General features: G+C 44.1%; 1 protein-coding gene across 1 annotated transcript in view; it reads right to left on the bottom strand.

The window, feature by feature from the left end:
- Nucleotides 1-27,195, bottom strand: part of SCD5 (stearoyl-CoA desaturase 5) — a 164,832-nt gene that overhangs the window by 76,970 nt on the left and 60,667 nt on the right. The window contains exon 2 of the mRNA XM_007447545.1: nucleotides 3,012-3,142. Coding sequence (XP_007447607.1) covers nucleotides 3,012-3,142 — 131 coding nt within the window. The remainder of the gene's footprint in view (nucleotides 1-3,011; nucleotides 3,143-27,195) is intronic.

Below are 27,195 nucleotides of genomic sequence, written 5' to 3'. Positions count from 1 at the left end.
CATTCCTGCCCCATCATCATCTTTTCAGACTAAAAGTACCTCACCTTTCCCACTACTGCCCTCTGAGCCATACATACGTCCTCTACAGAACAAAGAGAAAAGGGAAGTTCAAATGTTTCAGTCACAATTTTAAAACTGCTCTTAATCAGGGGTCCCCAACCACTGCTACCGGTCCCCAGCCCGTTAGGAACGAGGCCACACAGCAGGAGGTGAGCAGGGGGTGAGCGAGCGAAGCTTCGTTTGCCGCTCCCCATGGCTCCCCATTGCTGGCATTACCACCTGAACCATGCACGCTCCCCCTCATCTGCGGAAAAATTGTCTTCCACAAACCAGTCCCTGGTACCAAAAAGACCACTGCTCTTAATGATCAAGATCTTGTTTGCAGCAGCTAGCAAAAGCCCTGCTGATCCTCAGAGATAACCATGGCATGACTTGGTCCATTTTGGCCAAAGGCATGACCATTCTGATGGAAGAAAGCAGAAGAGAACCTTTTAAACTGTCTTTAAAAACCCAAGGGGATATCAAAGGTAACCTGAATCAATGACTCTGCCTTAAGTCAGGGTTGTAGGTCAGTACCCTAGACTGGCAGATCACAGCACATTTTTTACTTTCCCAGGCGGTTCTCTTCCTAGGGTTAAATGATCTGAATCGACTGAATTCTTTCCCTCTGATACAGGCATTGTATGGAAGCTGGCCCTTTGCTGATCTTACAGATACCTCTCATCTAGGTCTAAGTGACATTGTTATAAAACTGCAGACCCATAAAGCACTATTTCCACTGGGAAACTGTGGAAAATCTAATATCCCATTAGACGGGAGCCTCCATGAAGGTAAGGATGTGACTGTGTTTGTAAATCATTGTGCCCACTATGCCTAATTCAGTGCCTGTCACATAGTAGGTGCTCAATAAATATTTGCTGAATTAATGAAAAAAATCCACTACAAATGTGGGCCTGGAGGAAGCATGCTTAGTTCAAATTTGATGATTTATGAAAATACTTTATAAAACTATTCATTCACTTAACAATCACTGAGTATTTTCTATATGATAGGCACAAAAATACAGAAAGGAATGAGATGGTATGCCAAATCTCATAAAGAAGAAGGGAACGATATTCACTGAGTGCCACTATAAGCTAGGCATGTATTATTCATTATTTCATCCTCCCAGTAACCATGTGAGGTAAATATTATTAGCTCCCCCCAATTTTTGCAGGTGAAGGAACAAAGATGTACACAAAAGCCTACATCCAGCAAATGGCCTGAATTTATTCAATGACCTGGATACTTTCCTCCACAATATAATTTCCCCCCAAAATAAATTTAAAATCACAGTGTGATGTTCTGTTATGTGATGTTTTGTAAAGGAAACTTAGGTTCTCAAAAATTGAGTTATAAACAAACAGTTTCATTTGGAAAAGAGGTTTAGGTTCTCAAGTTCAAGTTATATATGTTGGAAAAAATTCTGGTAATAAAGGTGCTTTATAACTACATGAGTGTGTACTTGAAGGCTAAAAATAATAAATTGCTTGAACAAAATAAGTGAAAATTACTGAGTTAAGTCCTAAATAGCATCTAAGACCCAAATTAATGAATTTCTAACTTATCATTATCATAATCCATTGTTATGATAAATAAAGCACAACACTGAACTAAGATTGTTGAAGTCAAAATAAAGTGCAGCATAGTTCCCATTGCCAACAAAAGAACATGAAAATGAGAATCTGCCAGCTGCTCCTCTGTGCAAACAGCTTCCTCCTAGGACCCTGGTGCCTATTCCCAACTCTGCTTGAATTATCCGGTAGATATTCATAATATGAACTGTGATCCCCGAGTGATGTATTGTGCTAGATCCTTTTTGCTTTATGAATGCTCAGACAGGAGGGAAGCCTAAAATTGGGAAATGAATTCTTAGACACAGGGCAACTTAGACAAATGCTCAGGGTCAGGCTGTCTTGTAGGGATGGAAGGCCTGTTGCAGAGGTGACCACCTGACCTGCACGTCTGAGGGTCACAGAGAGGCTCTTGAGTCGCCTGTTTCCCTGGACCCTAAAGCAGTTTTGGGAATTTCCATTTCTTCCTAATGGGTGAAAATACACAGGACTTGAATCATCTGCCCTCATAACACTGGCAGAAATTTTGAAAACAAATTGTTCCCACCCACCCTGCCTAGATCAGATGAGGAATTGGGAAAACAGAGATTCATGATCAAACCAAAATTCCAGCAGCTCAGAAAGTGCCCAAGATGGTGGGAAATGGCCTAGGACTGGCACACTCCTCAAGGATATGGCCCAATCCTAGTACAGTTGTGACCCCATTTACATTTTTATCATGATTTCATAACAACTCTGAAAATAAAGTCATATTCTTATTTGTACAGATAAAGAAACTGGAGATGAGTGAGTCACAGCTAGCAACCATCAGAGTAAAACTTAAATCTTGAGTCTTCCAAATCCACATTGAATAATAGATTTTTCACCACAATCTTAAAGGGTGACCTCAGGAATACATGTTGTAGAAGCAGTGGCTTTGGAGTCAGGACTGCATTCGCCTATCTGGATGTACCATTTTTAGCCAGATAATTAGGTAAGTTCTTTAACTTCATTAAGCCTTAGTTTCCTCATCTGTAAAATGGGGGCATGCATAACACCTAGCTCGTGGGGTTACTGTGAGGATCAAAGGTGATATGCATAGAGCATGCTCAGCACAGAACTTGGCCCTCATCAGAGCTAGACAGAGGTTGAGGGTTTCAGGTCATGTTTAGGGCATGGACTCTGGAGGGAGGAATTTCCTTTCCTCCTCTGTAGTTTAGCATGCCTTGGTGCTCTAAGGCCCCCAGGAACATTTTATAGTATCTAAAGCTACAAGGATAAAAAGTTGACACAGGCATGGAGTGCTTGGGCCTAGAGTGGGCATGGAGGATGTCCACCCCACTGGGAGCATATCTATGCCTCCTCCCACACTGCCACCTGCTCTAGGTCCCTACGGCAGCAAGGACCCTCCATCCCCACCTGGAAAGCCATGGAGTTGGCAGCGGCCAGAAATATCCTCAGGGGCAGCTTGGCCTTATAGGACCTGTGGCTCCACAAGCGATGGGCACCAGCTGTCACACCCAGAGCAGTCAGGAGGAAGCAGAAGTAGGCTGCAAGACACAAGCAGGGAGAATGTCAGCAGATGTCAGTGCTTTTAAACTTCCCCCAACCTTTTTCTCTCCTGAATAGGAACCTGTGTGAAATGGTATCAGGGGAAGAATCTGCAATGTGAAGAATCAGTAACTTGGGGAAATGCAGACTTTTTGTTGATTTGTAGCTTTCCAGTACAGGCGGAAGTGGAGAGAACTTTCCTCAAGAAACTTTGACCTTGGAACATCATTTTTTCTATATTAAAGGAATCTTCTATTTGCAAATGTTTCTTGCCAGTCTGGATACAAAATCACAACCATATTAGTGTGCCTTTGTAATTCTCACGCATCCACTCTCGGTGGAACTGAGATAGCTCTCTATCTTACTTCTTAATTGGCACCCATGGCAGGATGAGTTCTATGAAGAGTGTACTTCTAAACAAGAGTGCCCGTTTTCAGTGCCCGTTTTCAGGGCTTCCTTGGTTTGAAGGAACTCAGGCCAGACTTAAAGCAGTGAAGTCCGGCTCAGGGCCAGTAAGAATGAGGCTAAAACTGACACCACGGACAGCTGAGATTTGTTTTCTGGAGCTCCTCACTTATACCATCACTATGACTGAGCTGGTAAAGATGCCCGGGGCGGGGGGGGGGGGTTCTTTTTAGTGCTGAATAATATTCCATTGTCTTGAAAAGACAATGTTTATCCATTCACCTACAGAAGGACATCTTGGCTTTCAAGTTTTGGCAATTATGAATAAAGATGCTATAAACATCTGTGTGCAGGTTTTTGTGTGGACATAAATTTTCAGCTCCTTTAGATATATACCAAGGAGCATGATCATATAGTAAGAGTATATTTAGTATTGTAAGGAAGTACCAAACTGTCTTCAAAAGAGGCTGTAGCGTTTTGCATTCCCACCAGCAATGAATGAGCATTTCTGTTGCTCCACATCCTTGCCAGCATTTAGTGGGGTCAGTGTTCTGGAATTCGGCTATTCTATTAAGTGTGTAGTGGTATTTTATTGCCTTAATCTTCAACTCCTTAATGATGTATGATTTTGAGTACATGTAATTTTATTTTCTTAATATGCTTATTTGACATCTGTATACTGTCTTTGGTGAGGTGGTCAGATCTTTTGCCCATTTTAAAATCTAGTTACTTGTTTTTTTTTATTATTATTGAATTTTAAGAGTTCTTTGTGTATTTTGGATAATGGTTCTTTATCAGATAGGCCTTTTGTAAATATTTTTGCCCAGTCTGTGGGTTGACTTCTGGTTCTCTTGACCTCATTTTTTTTTTCAAGGAAACTATAAATCCTATTGGTTGAGAAAACATTATAAATATTGGGAGAGGGAGGAGAGAGGCGGGGGGGGGGGGGGGGGGATTTTTTTAGAGCCAACCTAGAGTGGATCTTATTATCTGTCACACATTTAAATATATTATCTCTAATCCTCATAAAATGTATTAGCATCTCATTTTACAGTTGAGGAACTGTCTCTCTAAGAGTTAAATCCTGCATATAAACCCAGGTCAGCCTAGTTCTAAAGCCTCTGCCCATGTTGCCCCTAGGTGGTGGTGTTGATTTGCTCTTTGTACGACACTTGGGAAAGGTTGAGTGCGCGGTAGGAAGGAGACCCCAAGGGACCAAAAAAATCACGACTCCTAAGATTATTACAACTACTCTAGTGGTTTTAAAGCAATGTTCCCACACAACGCTAAATGTCTTACTTGGATTATCTCATTAAAACACAGCAAACAACCCTTATAGGGTTTGTATTATTATTAGGACCATTTTACAGTTGAGAAAACAAAGGTTTAAAGAAGTTAACTAATTTCCCAGTGTCACAAGTTTAGGGAATGTCTTTGCAAAGAGCCAATCCCAAGTCTGTCTGAACCAAGAGCAGAGTACCAGCTCTCTATACTCTCCTTTATCTCAGGGAGACATCAACCAGGTAAATGGTTAGTTTCATCTTCACTTCTCTACACCCTACACCTTTAATATTGGATCTCAATTTAAATTTAAATGTGAGCTGCTTCCTTACTTGAGGGGAGAGCCCTAAACCAGGCTATATGTAGGCAGGATCAGGCTTACACACAATCCTACACAATTTCTTCTGGCACTTAGCACATGCAAGGCCCTCCATAAAGAAGTGCCAAAGACCAAGTGACCAGCTGTGAGCACATCCCTGAGCAGTTGTGAATGGTACCCAGGTCAAGTTCTTAGGGAACCCTCCGTAGGACTTCTTTGGGAGAATTACTAGGGTAACATCAGTGTCGATATACATATTTAAAGGGAGCACACTGTTACATCTTCCAAAAGTCAAGTCTGACTAATCTTGATCTCAATCCATATGTATATGGTCTAAAAACTAGACTCACCCTCGGCACTAAGTCTGAGCACATGTGGTTTTCATGAACTTGACAAATCATTCCTTCTTTGAAAGGTTAAAAACAAAAAACAACAATCTGCCCATAAATCACAGAAAGTAGCAGTAAATAAAAAGCTCTGACCGCTTTTGTTATTGTAATTTAACCTTGGTCATGAGTCCATGAAATGGACAGCTATTTTCCATGTCATCCCTGGCCTTCATGGCTCTGCTAAGAACTTTTTTCCAACTGTCAAGCAGTTAGGGGACAAGTGAAATCTATAATGGAAAAATTCAATGTGACCCTTTTTTTGCCAGTGGACTAAGACACTGGACCTTGGCTATAATAAGATGAATTCCCAGACTCCATGAAATATATTGGCCAAATGGAATCCCTCCAATCCATGGTTCCCAGACAGGGCCTTGCCATGGACTATGGCATTGTCTTGTCCTTTTTAGGATCTCCAATATTTCAGGGGTCATTTACATGGTTGGTCTGTGCATGTCTGGGCCACTGACAATGGGCTCGAGTCAGAGCCTGTACTGGGCAGTAGTGGCTATTGGTTTTTCATGGTCCTTCTTTTGGCAACAGGAATGTGGCTGTGCGACCCAGGGCGGGCCTAGCATTATACCCCATCTTCCTTGTCCTGGGAATAAACACCTGACCCAAATTTTCTCTTTTCTGGCTTAAAGACTAAAGGTCACAAACCAATGCATGATTGTAATAGTAAAGAATGAGGCCCGGAAAGCAAGTCATGAAGATGATGGACAGAGCTAGTGCCACAAGAGCTAGAAGGATAACTGCCTGCATTGAGTCACTGGTTGCAGGCCCTGGAGTTCTATAGCTCTTCTTTTGATCCTGTGGGCCTCCCCAGTATTTCTCCCAGTGATGTGAGCCAACAAATTCCCTTTTCTTGCTTAAGCCAGTTTGCACTGGATTTCTGATACTAAAATTCTGCAGAATCTCTAGGAAAGAAAGCAACCTTCTGGTCATAGTCCAAATGAGGATAAACTGCAAAAACCCTGGGCTGGATGTGAGGCTTTATGGGCTCTTCCATTAAAAGGACTCAGTTTTCCTATTTTGACAGGGCTACTTTGAGAGGTTCTTAAACTGTCTTCTATGATGTTTGTGGAAATTAATATCCAAACAAGTTCTGATGAATGCTGGCCTGCTGGCTCTAAGGTATTAAAGCGCTCAGACACAGAAGTGATGATTTCGGGAAAAAAAAAAAAGAGTAATAAGCAGTGCCAATAACTTTACCAAGTGACTTATACCTCATAGAGAAAGGTGCTAAAGCAATAGAAACCAGAATCACAAAATTACCGAACAGTAAGCGACAAACATGTTGGTCTGTATGCAAATAAGCGTCACCAATTCTAGTTATCTGAAGCCAAAAAGAAATGTATTAAAAAGATATTGAGTAGGGACTTCCCTTGTCATCCAGTGGCTAAGACTGCGCACTTCCAATGCAGGGGGCCCAGGTTTGATCCCTGGTCAGGGAACTAAATCCCACATGTTGCAACTAAGAGTTTGCTTGCCGCAATGAAGATCCCACGTGCTGCAACTAAGACCCAGTGCAGCCAAATAAATAAATAAACAAATATTAAAAAAAAAAAGATATTGAGTAGCCTACAGAACTCATGGGAAGGTTGCAGGATAGGGCTTTTGTTCACAGCCTCCAAGATGGTCCCAACACTCCCCACCTCCTGGCATTCACAGCCTTGTGTAGTCTCCTACCCTTGAGTAACTTGCTTCTAACCAAAAGAACATAGTAACATTGAGGGAATATCCGTTCCATGATTAGGTTACAAAAGATATGATTTCTGTTTTGCTAGCAGATGCCCTCTTCCCTTGGGCCTGGTGAAGTAAGCTGCCATGTTGGGGAGGCCCAGATAGCAAGGAACTCAGGGTTTCCTACAGCCACCAGCCAGTGAGGAAATGAGGCTCTCAGTTCAATAGTCCTCAAGGAACCGAGTCCTGCCAGCAATGGTGTAAGTGAGCTTGGGAGTAGTTCCTTCCCCAGCTGAGCCTTCAGTTAAGACCACAGCCCTGGCCAACACTTTGCTGCCTTATGAGAGATCCTGAAGCAGAAGACCCAGCCTAGCTGTACCTGGACCCCTGCTCCACAAAAACTATGAGAAAGTGAATGCATGTTGTTTTAAACTGCTAAATATCGGGGTAATTTGTTCTGCAGCTGTAAGTAACTAATGCAAGACTTAAGTAGGAAACTTCCCTCGAGGGAAGGAAGGCACAGTTTAAATCCCAGTTTAAGAAGAGTGTGCCATCTACAGGAACAGAAAGTAGATTCACATTGCATGGGGCTGGGGACAAGGAGGAGAAGTGAGGAATGACTGCCAACAGGTACAGGGTTTGAGGGTAAAGAGTGATAAAAATGTTTGGGAACTGGGCTTCCCTGGTGGCGCAGTGGTTGAGAGTCCGCCTGCCGATGCAGGGGACGCGGGTTCGTGCCCCGGTTTGGGAAGATACCACATGCCACAGAGCGGCTAAGCCCGTGAGCCATGGCCACCTGAGCCTGCGTGTCCGGAGCCTGTGCTCCGCAACAGGAGAAGCCACAACAGTGAGAGGCTCGAATACCACAAAAAAAAAAAAAAAAAAAAAGTTTGGGAATTGATTTTGGTGATAGCTGCACAATCCTGCGAATATACTAAAAACCAATGAATTGCACATTTTAAATAGGTGAGTTGTTTCCAAATTCTTTCTTCCCTCTCTTCCCTTTCTCATATTTTTCTTCCTTTTTTTCCCCTCCGGAAATTAGAGGCCTTTGAGATAATAAGGTAACACTTATTAAGCATGTGCTCTGCATCAGGCATGTTTACATATATTAACCTATTTAATCTTCACAACTACCCTATGAGGTAGATGGGGACAGTTATTATCACCCTTTTATTTATTTATATTTTAATTGACATATAGTTAATTTACAATGTTGTGTTACTTTCTGGTGTACAGCAAAGTGATTCATATATATGTATATGAATATATATACACATTCTTTTTCAGACTCTTTTTCATTATAGATTATTACAAGCTACTGAATATAGTTCGCTGTGCTATACAGTAGGTCTTTGCTGTTTCTCTATTTTATATACAGTAGTGTGTATAATACTTCTTAAAATAACCTCCTTTCATTCACCTTCTAAACCTTGTTTTTTTCATCCATAAAGTGGGGAAAATAGTACCTGCCCTATGGGCTTGTTTTAAGGATAGAAAGAAGTAATGCACATAAAATGTTAGCCAGGCCTGACAAGCAGCATTAGCATATGTTCTTGCCCTGGTTATGCCTGGTTATGCCCAAGGGTAAACTATCCCTTTCCCAGCTAACCCTCTGTGAAGACTCCCATGCTTTTCATTACTCTAAGCCGGAAGTTCTCAAGCGGGTGGGCAATTTTGCCTGCTCCCCTTCCTGGGACATTTAGCAAAGTCTCCAAGACATTATTAGTTGTCACAATGCAAAACATGAAGGGTGCTATTGGCATCTAGTGGGTGGAGGCCAGGGATGCTGCTGAGCACCCTGCAATGCCCAGATGCTGCCTACAACAAAAAGGTACCACTACCAAAAAGTCAACGGTGCCGAGGTAGAGAATCCTGCTCTGATTTCTTGGGAACATTCTTCTTGAGATCTGGTGTGACTTCACTGGCCTTGCTTCCTCACATCTCTCTGGTTTCATGGGGGGAGCTGTAGGAGTAACTCACATCTCATATATCATCTCATATATCATAGCTCAGCAAAGCATAGCATATCATATCATAAATAAGCTGAAAACAAAGAACTCGGACGAAAGAGCAATAATATTTTAAGTCATTGATTCCTGAACTTTAAAGTGCCAGGGGACCTTGTTAAAATGCAGATGCTGGGCCCTACTCCCAGAGATTCAGTAGGTCTGGGGAGAGACCCACGAGTTTTGTTTCTAACAAGTTTGCAGGTTTGCTGATGTTGTTGGTCCAGGGTCTGAGTGTTTAGCTGACCCACCAGATGTGAGAAAGAAGGACTGACAAGGGACTGCAGCCACAGGGCAAGGCCCTCTCATGAGATGGTGTTACAAAGGATTGCAATTAGACCTTATGTCCTCCTGTTAAAGGTTTGGGTTTACAAAGTTCGAGATTCCGAGGCCATTTCCTCCTAGGTGCTATTTCAATACTTCACTCGAAATCAGAACATTTTCAGGCTCTTGAAAACTGTGGGCCTAGAAGCAAAGGGTTTCTTTTTACTATTAAAATCTGCTAAATTCTATCTTTTTATTTTTAATTGAAGTAGAGTTGGCTTACAATGTTGTCTTAGTAATTCTATCATACGTAGCAATAACCAACAGCCCCTCTTTGCAATCCCCACCCCCTTCCACTCTGCCCCCTTCTGCTGTGCTGCACATGCGCTGCAGGAAGATAGGTGCTCCGTTCCGGAAGTGCCCACATCTTCTAGGAAGATTCAATGGAAAGGGAACAGAACAGGAGGGCGAAGATATATTTCATGCATTTTACAGGTACTGCCTGTTTTCCTCAAGCATACTTCCTGCCTTCAGTCAGGTCCACTTAGACTGTTCTGAAGTCCTGGGTAAATCCTACTTTTCCGGGTTGATTTACAGCATATATGACAATTAGAATGAAAGTCACAGCAGATCACTAACAACCACAAAATTATAGCATAGCATGTTACCACTCTGCTGTTGCACCGCAGTATCTATAATTCAAACAAAAAACCAGGGAAGAATTCGGGTCTTTTAAATGACCTCATTCTGTATCCACAGGTCTCACTTCAGGCACTCAGGCTAGACCAGGAATCCCTGTTAGATGCTCTCTGGCCCTCTGTGTTTTCCAACATGGCAATCATCACTTTGTAATGAAATAAGGAATTGTTCATCTAATGCCATCTTCCCATCTAAAACATAATCTCCAGGAGGGCAGGGATCATGTATGTCCTTCCACGTATTCTCAGCTGGTACCTGTGAAACTAACTTAGCTGGAGAAAAATATGCAACCATGCTGATTGGTTTCACTTTAAAATTCATGAACCTTTAACCTTAACTGGACTTTAGTATTACCCAGAAATCATAGTATTTTCTCCTGGTCCATATGTTCTCCCTCTCTCCTAGATGTCTATTTCATACCTGCTCCAATCACCTCACCTCCCAAAATCTCCTTCCCCCTCCCCGTCTGATAACTTTGCTTCTGTTTGAGAATAGCAGAACCTCCTCAGGCCCTACCACCTCTAGCCACCCTCCAGCATCCGAGCCTGTGCACCCTGCCATTCTTGCATTCCTACAGATGGCCAGTCCACATGCCCCTTAAGGCTGGCCCTTCCTTGTGCATCGCATCCCCTCCATCCTACTCAATTGCTCTGCCATTTCCCTTTTCTCTGCATCATCAATATCCTCCCTCCATATTATTCCCTCCATATTATTCCTCCATCAATTCCTCCCTCCATAATAACAGCCAAGCTGTTATTTTTCTCATTTCAAAAAACAAAATTAAAAAACCTCTCTTGATGCCCTTTCCCCATCTAGATCCTATTCCATTTCTCTGCTTCCCTTTACACATAATTCATTGAATGGATTGTCTCTTAATTGTGGATTACAGCTCTTCATTTCCCATTTTCTCTTAAGCCCATTCAATTAGGATTTTGTCCTTCTTTCATCCCCACCCTAAGCAAAACTGCTCCTATCCAGGTCCAGACAAGACAGATGTGGTCCCTTTCCTTGTGGGCAGTCTCTAGATGGATAGTAAGCAAATCACTATGTGGGTGATGAACACAATGAAGGAGAGGCAGAGGTGCTACAGGAGTCCCTGAAGGAGCGACTGGCATTCCAGGTAGAGGTGACATGTGAGCAAAGGCATGGAGGTGTGAAGGTTCCTGGGAGGAGCACTGCCAAGTGTTTGGGTCTGACTCCTGGGAGGGGGTGTGGGGTGAAATGAAATGCAAAAACCAGGCAGAGGCCTGACCAGAAAGGCATATGTGTGATGCTAAAAAGAGATATTTGATCTTGAGGACAAGAGGGTACCACTAAAGAATGTTACATGATCAAATTTAGAATAACAGAAAGTGTTGTGGAAGATGGATTCTAGTGGGCTGAAATGATCACTTGCGCTAGATAGTCTCCATGAGCCCCTGCAGACACATACTCTCCCTTCTCATGCTGCTCTGTGCCCTAGGAGGCTGGCCTCTATAGGCTGTACCAATGGGCTCCTTCTGGGGCTGGGCTAGCTGCATCAGAATTACTTGAGGAGCTTTAAAATCTATACACATCTTCTAGAACCTTATACTGATGAGGCAGGGGTTTGTAACCCCAGGTGATTCAGTTATACAGCCAAGTATGGGAGTGATGGACAAGGACAGGGCTTCTTAAACTAATGTGCCTATAAATCACCTAGGGATTTCATTAAATTGCAGATACTAATCCAGTAGGTCTGGGTAGGGCCAGAGATTCTACATGTCCTACAAGCTCCCAGGTAATGCCACTGCTGCTATCCCAGGGACCACACTTTGAGTTGCAAGACACTGCCCAATTCCTGCAGAGACTCATTTAGGACCAAGGAAACCTAGCTTCTCCTCTTGGCTTGTGATGCAAGCAAAAGGATTTTTAGTGACAGAAGCCCAGGATGGAAGTCTCATCTCCCTACCCACAGCCTATGCTTGCTCTTCCTACATTCTCTTCCTGCTTTCTTTCTTTTCTCAGGCACAGAGTGAAAAAGTTTATTTCACGTATTTTTAAATTTAGAAGATGAGAAAAGGGCTGCCTTCAAAACATCACAAAAACAATTCCATAATATAAAAACACAAGAACTGAGTTGCTAAAAGAACTATGGCTAATGTTCATTGCAGCTCTATTTACAATAGCCAGGACTTGGAAGCAACCTAGATGTCCATCGACAGACTGAATGGATAAAGAAGATGTGGCACATATATACAGTGGAATATTACTCAGCCATAAAAAGAAACGAAATTGAGTTATTTGTAGTGAGGTGGATGGACCTAGAGACTGTCATACAGAGTGAAGTAAGTCAGTAAGAGAAAAACAAATACCGTATGCTAACACATATATATGGAATCTAAAGAAAAAAAATGGTTCTGAAGAACCTAGGGGCAGGACAGGAATAAAGACGCAGATGTAGACTGAGGACACAGGGAGGGGATAGGGTAAGCTGGGAGTGGTATGGACATCTATACACTACCAAATGTAAAATAGATAGCGAGTGGGAAGCAGCCGCATAGCACAGGGAGATCAGCTCGGTGCTCTGTGACCACCTAGAGGGGTGGGATAGGGAGGGTGGGAGGGAGGGAGATGCAAGAGGGAGGAGATATGGGGATATATGTATATGTATAGCTGATTCACTTTGTTATACAGCAGAAACTAACACGCCATTGTAAAGCAATTATACTCCAATAAAGGCATTAAAAAACAAAAATAAATAAAAGAACTATGGCTGAAGACCATCTGTGCATTGCAGCACCTTCACACCTTGGTGAGAGAAGAGGTCTGATTAAAGAAAAAAAGGTCCCTGGATAGGAATAAGAATTCGTTAAACAGAACCTTAAGAGTTCGTAATCATTACAATAATGGTGTTGACAACTGAATGGTTAGGGGAAGGGAGTGGAAGAGTTTATTCTTTTTGTTCTTAAGAAAATGTCAAAGACTAACACTGCTCTGCGTCCAGTCCACTTCTAAAAATATTTGGCATCTAATGAAAGTGGCCACACGTATGAGAAGAGCTATATTTGGAACTGTCGATCATTTAACATTTTACTAAAAATGCAACAAATAAACAAAAATCAAAGTTATTTTACTATTTTATGATCTATCAATATTTCTTCAGTACTACACCAAAGCAAGCCCCTGAGAGAGAACTATTCCAGAGCATAAACTAGTTCAGACTGGAATCTTTCCAGTGTGGCTTCCAGCTCCCTCAATGCCTTCTTACTTCCTTGTTCAAAACCTCTTTCTCTCCCTCAAATGACACAAAGCTTCTGGGGGGTGGGGGGGTTGATCATTTATTAGGCGTGGGAATCAGAGCTCGCTGGAACAGCTCACGGAGAACACTGGCTTCTTACACAGAGGAGTGAGGAGGTGCACAGGTAAATCAGTGAATTCACAGGTCAGTCGCCTGCCTATCTTTTCCTAGCTGGTGGGGGGGAATACCATCTTACTCTTTCTTAGTCTTAGTTTTCTTATCTGTGAAACACACAAACAAACAAAAGACTATCTCAAAAGGTTATCATGAGACGAATGAAAATATATATATAAGTTTTAGCAAAGAGTAATATCTTAATAAACATTACTGAAAACACCATTATTCTTATCACTAGGCAAAGATTTTCAGACTGAGGCTGGGAGACCAGGAAGCAGGGTCTTCAGAGGAAAGGAGGCCCCAGGTCTCAAGAGCAACTCTTTTCCTTAGCCTGATCGTCAGCCCTTCCAGGTTCTTGGAGGTGAATTTGGGAAGAGCGAGCACGGTTCACAATACAGGATAACTCCCATCATCCTCTCTGTCTCCCTCTCTCACAATCAAGATCAAGACACAACTATCAAAATCAGAATTAGAGCTAATTGAATACAAAGAGAATAATGCACTGCACTATGGGCACACTGAATTTCCTTTTCCATTAATTATTCAGTTGTGATTTTTCTCTTGGGCAGTAAATGTGTGTGTGTGTGTGTGTGAGAGAGAGAGAGAGAGAGAAAGAGAGAGACGAGAGAGAGAGGAATTCATATACTTCATAGTTATAGATATGCTTCATATTGTGTATATGCTCATTAACGTCTCTGACCATAAATGGGAAAATGCAATATCAAAAATGACAGTCTCGGGCTTCCCTGGTGGCGCAGTGGTTGAGAGTCCCCCTGCCGATGCAGGGGACACGGCTTCGTGCCCCGGTCTGGGAACATCCCACATGCCACGGAGCGGCTGGGCCCGTGAGCCATGGCCGCTGAGCCTGCGCGTCCGGAGCCTGTGCTCCGCAACGGGAGAGGCCACAGCAGTGAGAGGCCCGCGTACCGCAAAAAAAAGAAACAAAAAAATAAAAAACAAAAATGACAGTCTCGCTGAAGGAAGACTAAAATTTAGAAACAGCACCCAAACTGGTCATTTTGGGGGAAGTGGAAAAAAGAAGGATTTCTGCCCTTATCATCTGAATTATCTGGGTACTTATGAGTTACCATTCTCTCTCTCTTCTAACAAGCAATTTCCCTAATAGAATTAGGACAGCCAGTGGTTGAAGCCCGGCCCAGAGGTTTAGGCAGGAGTCAGCAGACCTGTTAGCAGCAGTGAAGCATGAAGATGTGTCACCCAGGCCCTCAGAGGGCTGAGCACTGAGCCCTGGAGGGGGGTCTTGGAGGAAAGTTTGACAGGAGAAGCCCAAGGCACCAATATTGCTTTGATGTCTGAGCCCTTTAAAGGGCTGGGAATTAAAATGAAGTGGAGGGGAAACGTCCTGGGAGGCATAGCTTTCTCTCTGTCTTCTTCCTCCTCAAGGATGTCCTCCCCCTCCTCCCCCCTCTTCTGACCAGAGAAGGGTCCTCCCCGGGGCTCCGTGTGAACACACTGGGCTCGGAACAAATGTCCCCCATGGAGCAGAGCAGGCCAAGGACAGAGACGGAACACGTTTGGCAGTGAGGTGCCTTGGTGCCCCCAAAGGGAAAATTGACAAAACACAGTCCTTCCAACGTTGTTTTTACCACACTAATGTTTCTGCCTTAAATAGAAGAAAAGAGTTACAATTTTAATAAGACAGCATTCTATCAAGATACCAAGAAATCCTCTTAGATTCTCTGATTGGGGACCACATCATCGGGGCAGCCTGACCTAGTTCACGAACTCCGGTTTCAAGGGCTTCCTTCACACGTTTTTATTCCTGCCAAGTCTCTGTAAGTTGCTGTGAATAGCCCAAGGCAGATTTTTTTCTTTGCAGCAAAATCCAGGGCCTGATTTTCTGATCCTCACAAGTTTTGAAGCAAAAAATCCAACCTAATTTTATGAGTTGCCTTAGCAAAATATCACCATTCCTTCCTTCCTTCCTCGATAAGCATGTAGCAGCACCTTTGGTGTGCCCGGCTGTCTGTAAGGTATCCAGTATGGAAACGGTCAACATCCCTCCCGCAGGAGCCTCACAGACAAACTGGCAGCCCTCAGGCCACCATCAGTCCACAGATATTTTGAAAAACTGATCCAACAGTTAAAAATAGAGGATTCCAAGATTTAAAATCTCTATTTCTAGCTTCTCCTGAAAGATGGAAAGACCTGGCAACACCAGGTCACCTCATTTTCCTGAGTGGTAACGTTTTACCGGAGCTACATGCCCTTCCCTTGAGACCTCGCCCCACTCACCCTGTACCCAGGTACACACTAGGATCAACCCTCTTTGTTTATCACCCGCCCAGCCCCTGAGCTGGAGCAGAACCAGGGCCTTGTCCATTAGGCACTGAAGACACAGCACTGAGAAGCCCACAATACATTTTCTTTGGAAGGAAAACAAATATAATAGTAAATGTATAATAATGAATCCAACCTAGGTTATATTTGTCTTTGCACCCACACAGGTGTAAGATATAATTTCTAATTTTTTTGATGGCAGAAGGGGCCCACAATGGCAAAAATCATAACTCGCTAAGTATAGCTGAGTTACATCAACTCCTGACTTGGAAAACGGGTGATTAAAAGGGAAAGGTTTAAGCATTTACCCTGTCTTTTTAGAAAGAACTAAAATTCATTCCCAGGGGCCTTCCCTGGTGGCGCAGTGGTTGAGAGTCTGCCTGCCGATGCAGGAGACACGGGTTCATGCCCCGGTCTGGGAAGATTCCACATGCCCCAGAGTGGCTGGGCCCGTGAGCCATGGCCGCTGAGCCTGCGCGTCCGGAGCCTGTGCTCCGCCACGGGAGAGGCCACAACAGTGAGAGGCCCGCATACCGCAAAAAAAAAATTCATTCCCAGTTGAAGAGGGAAAGCGCTTCTTTTCAAAAGAGTTCCAGCTAACAAATGTAGATTTGGGGAGGAAACCAGCCTTCTGCAACCCCCGGTTACCCCATGTGCTACGTAGGTGGGCACAACACCCCTAACCCTCCCTCTAGGACCCAGGCACTCATTTCTCCAACTACTGGAACTGTTGGTACCTAACAGCTCACAGCTGAGTCTTCCTTCTCCCAAGGAACAAAGCTGCCCAGCCCACAGTTATAACACACCCCCGCCCTGGGGGCAGCCTGCAACCAATGCTTAGCTGATAAAGGGGTACAAAGGGCTGGCCCTTTGCCACCATTTGCAACATCTCTGAAGGACCATCTAGTTCCGGAGCTGCCTGAAGCATAGGCTGAGGCCCCAGCATTGCAGCATAGCTTCTCCCCTTTTCTTCCAGATGTTACCAAGCACAGCTGCTGATAAACTAGTACACGAATCTGCCTCTCAGAATCTGTTTCCCAAAGAACCCAACCTAAGACCCCAATAAATGAATAATGGATTCTGGCAAGACTATCAGTGGGTGCTGTTATGGGTTGAACTGTGTCCCCCCGAAATTCATGTGTTGAAGTCCTAACCCCCAAGTGCCCCCAGAATGTGACCTTTTATGGAGATAGGGTCTTTACAGATGGACTCTGCAGGACAGGGTGGGCCCTGAACCAATATGACTGGGTCCTTAGAAGACAAGGAAATTTGGACACACAAAGAGGGAAGGTGATGTAAAGGGACACCGGGAGACAACCACCTGCAAGCCAAGGAGAGAAGCCTGGAACAGATCCTTCCCTCAGACCCCTCAGGAGGAACTAACCCTGCCAACATCTTGATTCCAGCCTTCTAGCCTCCAGAACTGTGAGACAATAAATTTCTGTTGCTTAAGCCACCCAGTCTGTGGTACTTTGTTATGGCAGCCCTAACACAGATACTAAACTCATTAGGTCAAAGGATTGTTGGGAAGCAGGATATCCCCAAGATGTCAAAGCATCATCCCCCAGACTGCTTACTAATTGTAAAGGGAAAAATAAAATTTTCCAAAGGAGGAATCTGGCACTTAACCAAGAGATGAAATTTAGCATCAGGAATAGTGGAAGAACTTGCCATTGGGTGCCCTTTGATGTGATAAATGTGGAGCACATCATATCACCCTTGAGGAATTATTGCCCAAAATGCTCAACTTTAATCTCAACATGCTTTTATACCAGCTCCCAGTATACAGAAAATAAGGGAGAAAAGGAAACAATCAGACAATTCAAAATGTGGGACGTTCTACAGAAAACTGGCCTGGTCTCTTCAAAATGTCAATGTCAAAGGTGAGAGCCTGTTCTAAAGACAGAGAACAAATAACAATCAAATGCAATGCAATAAGCTTGACAGAATATGGGTTCAAAAAAATCAATTATAAAAGATATTTTGAGGACAACTGGAGAAATTTGAATTTAAACTAGACAGATTGTTACTAAGTTATGATAATGTCTTTATTTCAAGAGGATACATGTCGGTACGCGGGCCTCTCACCACCGCGGCCTCTCCCGTTGCGGAGCACGGGCTCCGGAAGCGCAGGCTCAGCGGCCATGGCTCTCGAGCCCAGCCGCTCCGTGGCATGTGGGATCCTCCCGGACCGGGGCACGAACCCGTGTCCGCTGCATCGGCAGGCAGACTCTCAACCACTGCGCCACCAGGGAAGCCCCTGCAACTTACTTTTAAATGACTGAGAAAAAGTTGTAGATAAAGCAAATGTGGCAAAATGTTAGTAATTGTTGAATCTGGTAGTAGATGTGCTGGTGTTTACTGTATTATTCTTTAGAATTCTCTGTGTCTGAAAATGTTCAGATTAAAAGTCTGCAGGAAACAAATGTCACTGAGAGTCAATACACAGATACTAAATTTCACCTTTCTTCTTTTGCTTCACACATTAAAAACAACAACCAGTGGAACACAGAGGACCAGCACGTGAGAATATGGGTTAAACCTTGCTTTGTGCTGGCTTTATGATACTCAAGGGATTAAATATATGCATACTTACTTCTTCCTGCCCACAATTAAGTAGGCCCTAAAATAAGCTGGAAAGACAAAGTCAGATTAAAAAAGAAATAATGTAAAAAGATATACATGTGGCTATGTTTCTGTCTTCTCTGGTCCTTTCTGAGTCTCAGTTTCCACATCTGTAAGTGGGGAGAATAAAACAAATCTGGAAGGCCTGCTTTTAGGATTAGAGATGAGGAAAGTCCAGTGCCTGACCCACAGTAGATAGGTGATAAATATCCTCAGAACTGCTGGTATTATTGTGACTGTGAGTGGTGGCAGCAGGAAGGTAAGAACCCAGACATTCTGGCCCCAGAGCCTGTCCTCCAGCTCAGGGGTCCCCAACCCCTGGGCCACGGATCGGTACTGGTCCGTGGCCTGTTAGGAACCGGGCCGCACAGCAGGAGGTGAGCCGCGGGCGAGTGAGCGAAGCTTCTTGTGTATTTACAGCTGCTCCCCATCGCTCACATTGCCTCCTGAGCTCCGCCCCTGTCAGCCTTATGGTGAGCTGTATAATTATTTCCATATACATTACAATGTAATAATAACAGAAATAAAGTGCACAATAAATGTAATGCGCTTGAATCATCGCGAAACCATTTTCCTCCACCCCCAGTCCATGGCAAAACCGTCTTCCATGAAACCGGTCCCTGGTACCAAAAATGTTAGGCACCCCGCTGCTCCAAGCGGTACTGGGCTGTACGGCCTCTGAGAGAAACTATACAGGGCATTTTCTTCTAATGAGCACAATAAAGGTAACCTCTCCCATGCAGAGAAAACTGGGGACACGTTTTGTTTACATATCAGATGGTGCACTTCGTACTTAGGATAATAATCAGGAAGAATTCAAGAGGGGTTTCTTGTAGGCCTATTTTAACAAAAAAAGAAAAACCAAGTCAGAATAGTTCCAGAAGGAGGCCAAAGTTCTCCTGTGATCTATGTCAAGACCTTGGAATGTTTCATTGCTTTAGAAAAATAACTTCCCTGAGCTTTAGAAAGAAATAAATCTTTCCATTTCACATGCAATGTAGATGATGTTAGGCTATTCTCGGTGTTGAAGGAACTGAAGGGACAAAGGCTTTTTCGTGTTTTGAATAAAACCTTGAATGTGAATTCAATTCAAACCCCAACAGAGCTGTCACTCCCCATCAGCCAACACTCACTTTCCGAGGGTAAAACCCAAACCTGAGTTTTCATTTCATTTCACCATCAACTACTCACAGTGCCTCAGTGGCACCTTTTAGTCTCGTCAAGCAAACAAAAATGACAGCTTTGGGTGGCACTGGTATTTGTGTTTTTTCCCATTTGTTATTGTGACAGCTTTAGCTCATCCATGAAAATTCGAAGACATGATGCCTTGTGAAGATAAAGCCCTAAAAAGAAGCATTTGATTTTGACCCAAACCTAAGGGGAGTAGCATGCAAGTGACAAGATGAGTCACAGAAAAGAAGCGAGGAAAAGCCACCTGGAGGGTTGACGAGCTTCTGAGGCCCTCAAGGGCCTGTAGTGGAGTGGGGACAGCATCCTTCCCAAAGGCTCTTAGAGGCACAGGCAACTACTTTCTGCTACCAGCACGTCTGTTACTGAAAAAATAACCCTGAGTTTTCACAGCAAGGCTAATAGAACTTTCCCAACCAGGCAGAGTTGAATTACCCACACTCTGAGATGGAAAAAACTGGTTATTTTTATTCTGCTTGTTACGGAGGCCGCTGTTTATTTATTTATTTAATGGAGACTTGCAGTGAACTATATTACACACTGCAATGCTGAACACACACTCAAGTATAACTGAATAAAATTTTCATTAAACAATCCTTAATCCTTACTATATGCAGTGCACTGACATTGTCTGTTTATTTGATTATTTTAAAAATAATGGTCACAATGCAAACTAAAGTGTTTCACACCCACTACTAGGTTACAATGTGCAGTTTGAAATATACTAGGCTGGATGAAGCCTATGCTTCATGGCACATTCCTGTCACATCTATAACCCTGCTCATCCGGTCCCTTTCCCTAGGAGCTGCCACGAATCAATATTGATTGGTCAAGAAAAACAAGACAGCTTTTCTTTTTCCTCCGCACTTCCGAAGTTCTCAAGGGCACCCATCATTGCTGCCCAGGCTTGTCCTACGGGGTGGAGGCTGACCCATCTCTAATGGAGTGGGACCTATTTTTCGTTGCAGTCATCACAGGATAGATGAGGGGTGTGTTATAGAAGGGGCCACCCTATCTCATGTCTGAGGCTCCTGGGTTCCCAGCCAAGGGCGGAGAGCTTTCCCCACCAGCAAGACCAATGAGATCCTCAACTCATGTCTCTTCATCCTTGGATTCAAGGGAAACCCCAAACTTGACTATAGGACGTGGGGATTTTGGTGCAACAACGACATGCAGTGCGCATGTCACAGTGCTGCCAACCTGCAAAGGGTACCACCTGCATTGTCTCTGGAAGGGATGCCAGTCTCCCAGAGCACAGTGAGGGCAGTGCCCTTGCAGCGTGCACCCTGGCCCAGCAGCCGAGTGCTCAGACAGGCACTCATCCTCACCCTCCTTGAGCATCCAGGCCTCACCCCCAGCCTCCCCAAATCAAGAGTCATGGCTCACATGCACCTCCAGTCTCTGTGAATGTTCTTTCATGTCCCAGGGACAGGGGCTGCTCTAGATTTTGGTTCCCTTTTTGTGTTTTTGAGACCTAATGGTCTTTCCTGCCTGCCCCTTAGACACCCCCCAACAGCCAGTCAAAACTGTTCTGACTTCATAGGTAAATCCCTCACCAAGTGGCATTTCCCTGGGTCTGGGAAAGTTCAGCTGCTCTCAGCTTCCCCTCTTTGGCCTTGAGCTTTTCCGTGAGCAACTCTCTTATCTCCTCTGCATCTTTTTCCCACCTTGCGCTAGTCCAGTAGGTTAAGCCATTTAAGAATCATCATTCTGAATTTACCTGTGTAGGTCCTGTTTTTGTCTACCTGTCCTTTTTTTTTTCCTTTAACATATTTTAGTTCTCACAATTCTTCCCTGGCATTGCGCGTCCCCCGAGTTACCAATTAAGTGTCTCCTCCTCCTTCCCGAAGAGACTCATCAGGTGGCTGTCTGCACAGCTGTTCCCAACCTGGGCAGCACACCGGGGTCACCCAGGGTGCTTTCAGAAGTCTCTGGAGCCACAGATGCACCCAAATTAAATCAGACCTCTGGGGGTGGGGCCCGGCACTGGTATTTTTAAAGCTCTGCAGGTGATTCCAAAGTGTAGGCAAGGTTGAGAACCACTGTTTATTATTGCCATTTACAGCAGGTTTCACGTTTAAGACATTTCTTCAACCAGTAGGAGAGCAGATGCTCCGACTTCCAGGTTCAAGACCATTCCTTCCTCACTGTCCAGGAAGGTCACTTGCAAAGGTTACGTCGTAAGCCAAGAAATCATCTTTTAAATCAAAATCAAGCCTGTTATTCCCAGCACAACACAAATATGAGGGTCTCAAAGGGGACCTAACTAGTGCACCAGCGCCGGAGGCTGCAGCCCCAGGAGGAAATACTGAGGGAGATTTCATCTCTGATGGTGAGACCTCAGGGCCCAGGAGGAAGCTAGCAAACCAAGAGGGAGATGAAGAGCTACAGAAATTGTGGCTACATCTGTCCGGACAGCTGCAAAGAGGATGTGGTTTCTGACCTGGGTTTTTGAGAAGGAATGGGGATTTCCCAGGCAGAGCTGGGGAGAAAGGCATGGAAGTGCTTCGGGAAGCGCCAGAAATTCCGTGCGGCCAAGGCCACAGTTTTTTCATCTATACCTCACCCATCTACCTCATGGGTGAGGGAACCATCTTTGAGTCTTCAAAAGCTAAAAAGGGTAACCCTGAAATTAAAGAATCCAAGTTACCAAGAGGTTTCCATCCCAAAGGCTTGGGGTAGATTGCCAAGTCTGTGGAGGCAAGTTGGTTCCTGTTCAGACGGCAGAGGGATGCGATTGGGCTGGAAGTGGAAAGCAGCATTTGCCAGCAGAGAAGAGAAACTGTACCGCAGGTGGTGACAGAGCCAAGGGGGCCGTCGGGGGAGCACGGAGGCTGGGCCAGAGGTGGAGATTGGGCAGATGGCTGTTGAACACCAGGTTGGGATTACTGAGGGTCCTGCAGAAGGTCAGTTACCTTTTCTTGTATTTATGCCTTGCCCGATAGGCTCATCTGTAAGCTCTCTGAGAGCAGCCATCAGCTCTGGCTTTCACCCCACCACTAAGAGCACCAGCACACAGCTGTGAATCCCACAAGTCTGAATAAAGAAGAGTTTGTCAGTGGAATAGTAAACATTCTTGGAATTCATGGAAGTGGCGGGGAGGGGTGGAAGGGATATGTTTAGGAGAAAGCATTTTAAACATACCATCATCTTCTTGAACACAAAGAGCATACGCTCTTGAAAAATTGCTTCTTCTAGGGAAGGTTCCAGTCAAGAGCTGACAGCCTCCAAGCAAGTCAACGTTTCTGTCTATACAGAAGCCCCCCTCCCATCTCCTCACTCCCCCAAACCCCAACTCCCACCACAAGACCCATCAAAGACCAAACCGGCCTGCTCCACCCCACCAGGGTGTATTAGTGCTTTTCTTTTTTTAAAAAAACTTTTTATTGAAGTATAGTTGATTTACAATATCATGTAAGTTTCAGGTGTACAGCACAGTGATTCAGATATAGATAGATAGGTTATTATATATAGGTTATTATAGGTTATTATATAATATTGAATATAGTTCCCTGTGCTATACAGTAGGTCCTTGTTGGTTACCTATTTCATTCATAGTAGTGTATATATGTGTGTATATTAATCCCAGCCTCCTAATTTATCCCTCCCCTGACCCCCCCCTTTCCCCTTTGGTAACCGTAAGTTGGTTTTCTGTGTCTGTGAGTCTCTTTCTGTTTTGGAAATAAGCTCATTTGTGTCATTTTTTTTTTCCTTTTAGATTCCACAGATAAGCGATATCATATGATATTTGTCCTTCTCTGTCTGGCTTATTTCACTTAGTATGATAATCTCTAGGTCCATCCATGTTGCTGCAAATGGCATTATTTTATTCTTTTTTATGGCTGAGTAATATTCCACTGTGTGTATGTATGTGTGTATGTATGTATATATATATATATACACAACACATCTCCTTTATCCATTCATCTGTTGATGGACATTTAGATGTTTTAGTGCTTTTCAACTCCTTTCATTTCATTTTCATTCTCAACTTGATGACTGATATGCAGAGGACCAGCCAAGTCTGCCGTTCTTGGCAGCAGAAAGCCGGGGATGCGGGGTGTAGAGGGTACCAGCAGAGTTCTTCCCTGTGCTTAGTCTTGGTAGTCAGCTGGAAGCAGCAATTATTTTGTCTTCATCAGGAATCCAAGGTGCAGAATGCCGCTGCTGGGCCGAGGCCTGGCACGTGCCCAGCCTGGCTAGCACAGCTCTGAGGAGTTTGCAGGGTGGGTGAGGGCAGAGTGGGCCACCAGCTCCCTCCTTCTCCCTCCCCACAACACAGAGTAGCTTCCTCACAGCCTTTGCTATGAGCCACTCCAGGACAGGGCTTGGGGCCGTGAGAGCCCTGGAAACAGCCGCCATCACCACCGCAGCGACTACAGTATAGACATCTAGGGGCTCAGAGCTGGGGACTTAGAGTCACATCCCAGCTCTGCACTTGCAGCCTGGAAGTGGAACCTTATTTTCAGAGCTTATCTGCATCCCTCACAGAGCCTCTCCAGGTGCTGGGATGTAGTGCAGTTCTGACAAGTGTGGATTCTAGGGTTTGGAGCCCTGGGCAAGGAGCCCCATCACACTCCACCTGCTAAGACAGAGAGTGAGCTAGAGAGAATCCAGACCACTGAAACTGGCAGCCACAAAACTGTCAGGATCCCAAACAGGCTGACTTATTCCTCACTCCCCTTCCTCCCCAGAGGTAGCAAAATGACTGCAGTTCCCACTTTTTTCTCATTTACATAATCTCACCTTTTACGTTGGAAAAGGCAAGTCGTCATCTGCCTGGGCCAGACCCAGGTGCCTCCAGCTTTTGCCTCTTACAGGCCCCACAATTCCAACCATGAATGTTGTCATTAGGGTCCCTCCCCTCCTCTCGTCACTTTCCTTTATCACCTCCATCTTTGCTCAAAGGCCATTTTTTTTAGGGGAGGAAGATTCTTTTCTCTCCTCTCCTGTTACTTCCAAAATCATCTGCTGTCTTTAAACATGGAGCCACCCATCCAGATGTGTTTCTCTGCCTATTTTGTGTTCAATATTTGCTACCCCCAGTCTTCTCACTGGCTTGTGTTTCCCTGTGGCTGAAACTTCACCACTTGTCAGATCCTGATGAAATTCAGGCCCTGGCTAGGTTCTGAGATGGCATTTTTCACGGGTTTTTGACAGCGCTGCAGGTTGGGGCACAGTCCCTGGGTCCCCTCACTCTAGAAAATGAAAATAGTCCAACAGAGCTCACAGAAAGAAACAGAACTCGCGCGGCTTGGATAGGAGAGCTCTGGATCCTCTTCCTCAGTGGTTCTCAAAGTGTGGTTCTAGAAGCAGCAGTGGCACCAGAATTTGTTAGAAACGCTATTTGCATCACTATCAGTCTAGGACAAAAAGATGGAGCCGTGGCCCCCAAACACTGGCATGAATGATGATGGGGATGATAATGGCTAACATTGATTAATCACAGTCACTCTGCACTAGCCCCGATTCTAAGAACTTTATGACACATTCAGTCATCACAACGACCCTCTGAGGGGTTAAGTCCTATTAATAAATCCTGCAATTTTACAAATGAGGTAACTAAGAAATGGAGAGGTTAAGCAACTTGGTGTAATCACAGAGTAAATGAGAGAACAACACGTCTGTCTAACACACACACACACACACACACACACACACACACACACACACATATACACACACCCCTTTACCTCACTCCTCTTTCTGACTTTGGTCTTCTCTTCCCAGAGCATGGGTAAGCTAGGCCTGGTTCACTGTCACGAGGCAGTGAAGTTCAGTGGTCCCGAGCCTGCACTTTGGGCCAACTGCTTGGGTTTGAAGCTTGTTTCTACCATGTCATGAACTCGGACAAGTTACTTAGGTTCTTGGTGACTGTTTCCTCAGCCATAAAATGGGGATAGAGGATTTAATGCAATCTCTATCAAATTATAACACTTTTCACAGAACTAGAACAAATAATCCTAAATATATATGGAACCATAAAAGACCCAGAATTGTCAAAGCAATCTGGAGGAAAAAGAACAAACCTGGAAGCATAACCCTCCCAGACTTCAGACAATACTACAAAGCTATAATAATCAAAACAACATCATATTGGTACAGACATATGGATCAATGGAACAGAAAAGAGAGCCCAGAAATAAACCCGCACATCTATGGTCAATTAATCTTCGACAAAGGAAGCAAGAATATGCAATGGAGAAAAGACAGTCTCTTCAGCAAGTGGTGTTGGGAAAGCTGGACAGCTACATGTAAAGCAATTAAGTTAGATCACACCCTTACACCATACACAAAAATAAACTCAAAATGGCTTAAAGACTTAAATATAAACATGACACCATAAAACTCCTAGAAGAGAACATAGGTAAAACATTGTCTGACATAAATCGGAGCAATGTTTTCTTAGGTCAGTCTCCCAAGGCAATAGAAATAAATGCAAAGATAAACAAATAGGACCTTTGTCAAACTTATAAACTTTTGCACAGCAAAGGAAACCATAAACAAAATGAAAAGACAAGCTACAGACTGGGAGAAAATATTTGCAAACAATGCAACCTACAAGGGCTTAATTTCCAAAATATACAGACAGCTCATACAACAAACAACCCAATCAAAAAATGGGCAGAATGCCTAAGTAAACATTTCTCCAAAGAAGACACACAGATGGCCAATAGGCACATGAAAAGATGCTCAACATCGCTAATTATTAGAGAAAGGCAAATCAAACCTGCAACAAGGTATCATCTCACACCAGTCAGAATGGCCATCATTAAAAAGTCTACAAATAATAAATGCTGGAGGGGGTGTGGAGAAATGCTCTTGGTAGGAATGTAAATTTGTGCAGCCACTATGGAAAACAGTATGGAGGTTCCTTAAAAAAACCAAAAATAGAACTACCATATGATCCAGCAATCCCACTACTGGGCATATATCCAGAGAAAACTTTAATTGGAAAACATGTATGCATCCCAATATTCATAGCAGCACTGTTTACAACAGCCAAGACATGGAGCAACCTAAGTGACCATAGACAGAGGAATGGAACAAGAAGATGTGGTATATAGATACACAACAGAATACTTCTCAGCCATAAAAAAGAATGAAATTTGCAGCAGCATGAATGGACCTGAAGATTATCATATTAAGTGAAGTCAGAGAAAGACAAATATCATATGATATCACTTACATGTGGAATCTAAAATATGATACAAATGAACTTATTTACCAAACAGAAGCAGGCTGGGCCTCCCTGGTGGCGCAGTGGTTGAGAGTCCACCTGCCGATGCAGGGGACATGGGTTTGTGCCCCAGTCCGGGAGGATCCCACATGCCGCGGAGTGGCTGCACCCGTGAGCCATGGCCGCTGAGCCTGCGCATCCAGAGCCTGTGCTCTGCAACGGGAGAGGCCACAGCAGTGAGAGGCCCACGTACCGCAAAAATAAATAAATAAATAAATTTAAAAACCTGAAGCAGGCTCACAGGCATAGAAAACAAACAGGGTTACCAAAGGGGAG

Source organism: Lipotes vexillifer, unplaced genomic scaffold, assembly GCF_000442215.2.
Source record: "Lipotes vexillifer unplaced genomic scaffold, Lipotes_vexillifer_v1.1 scaffold272, whole genome shotgun sequence".
Lineage (NCBI taxonomy): Eukaryota > Metazoa > Chordata > Mammalia > Artiodactyla > Lipotidae > Lipotes > Lipotes vexillifer.
Note: the sequence above shows the minus strand (reverse complement) of the source record. Positions and strands in the feature narration are given on the sequence as shown.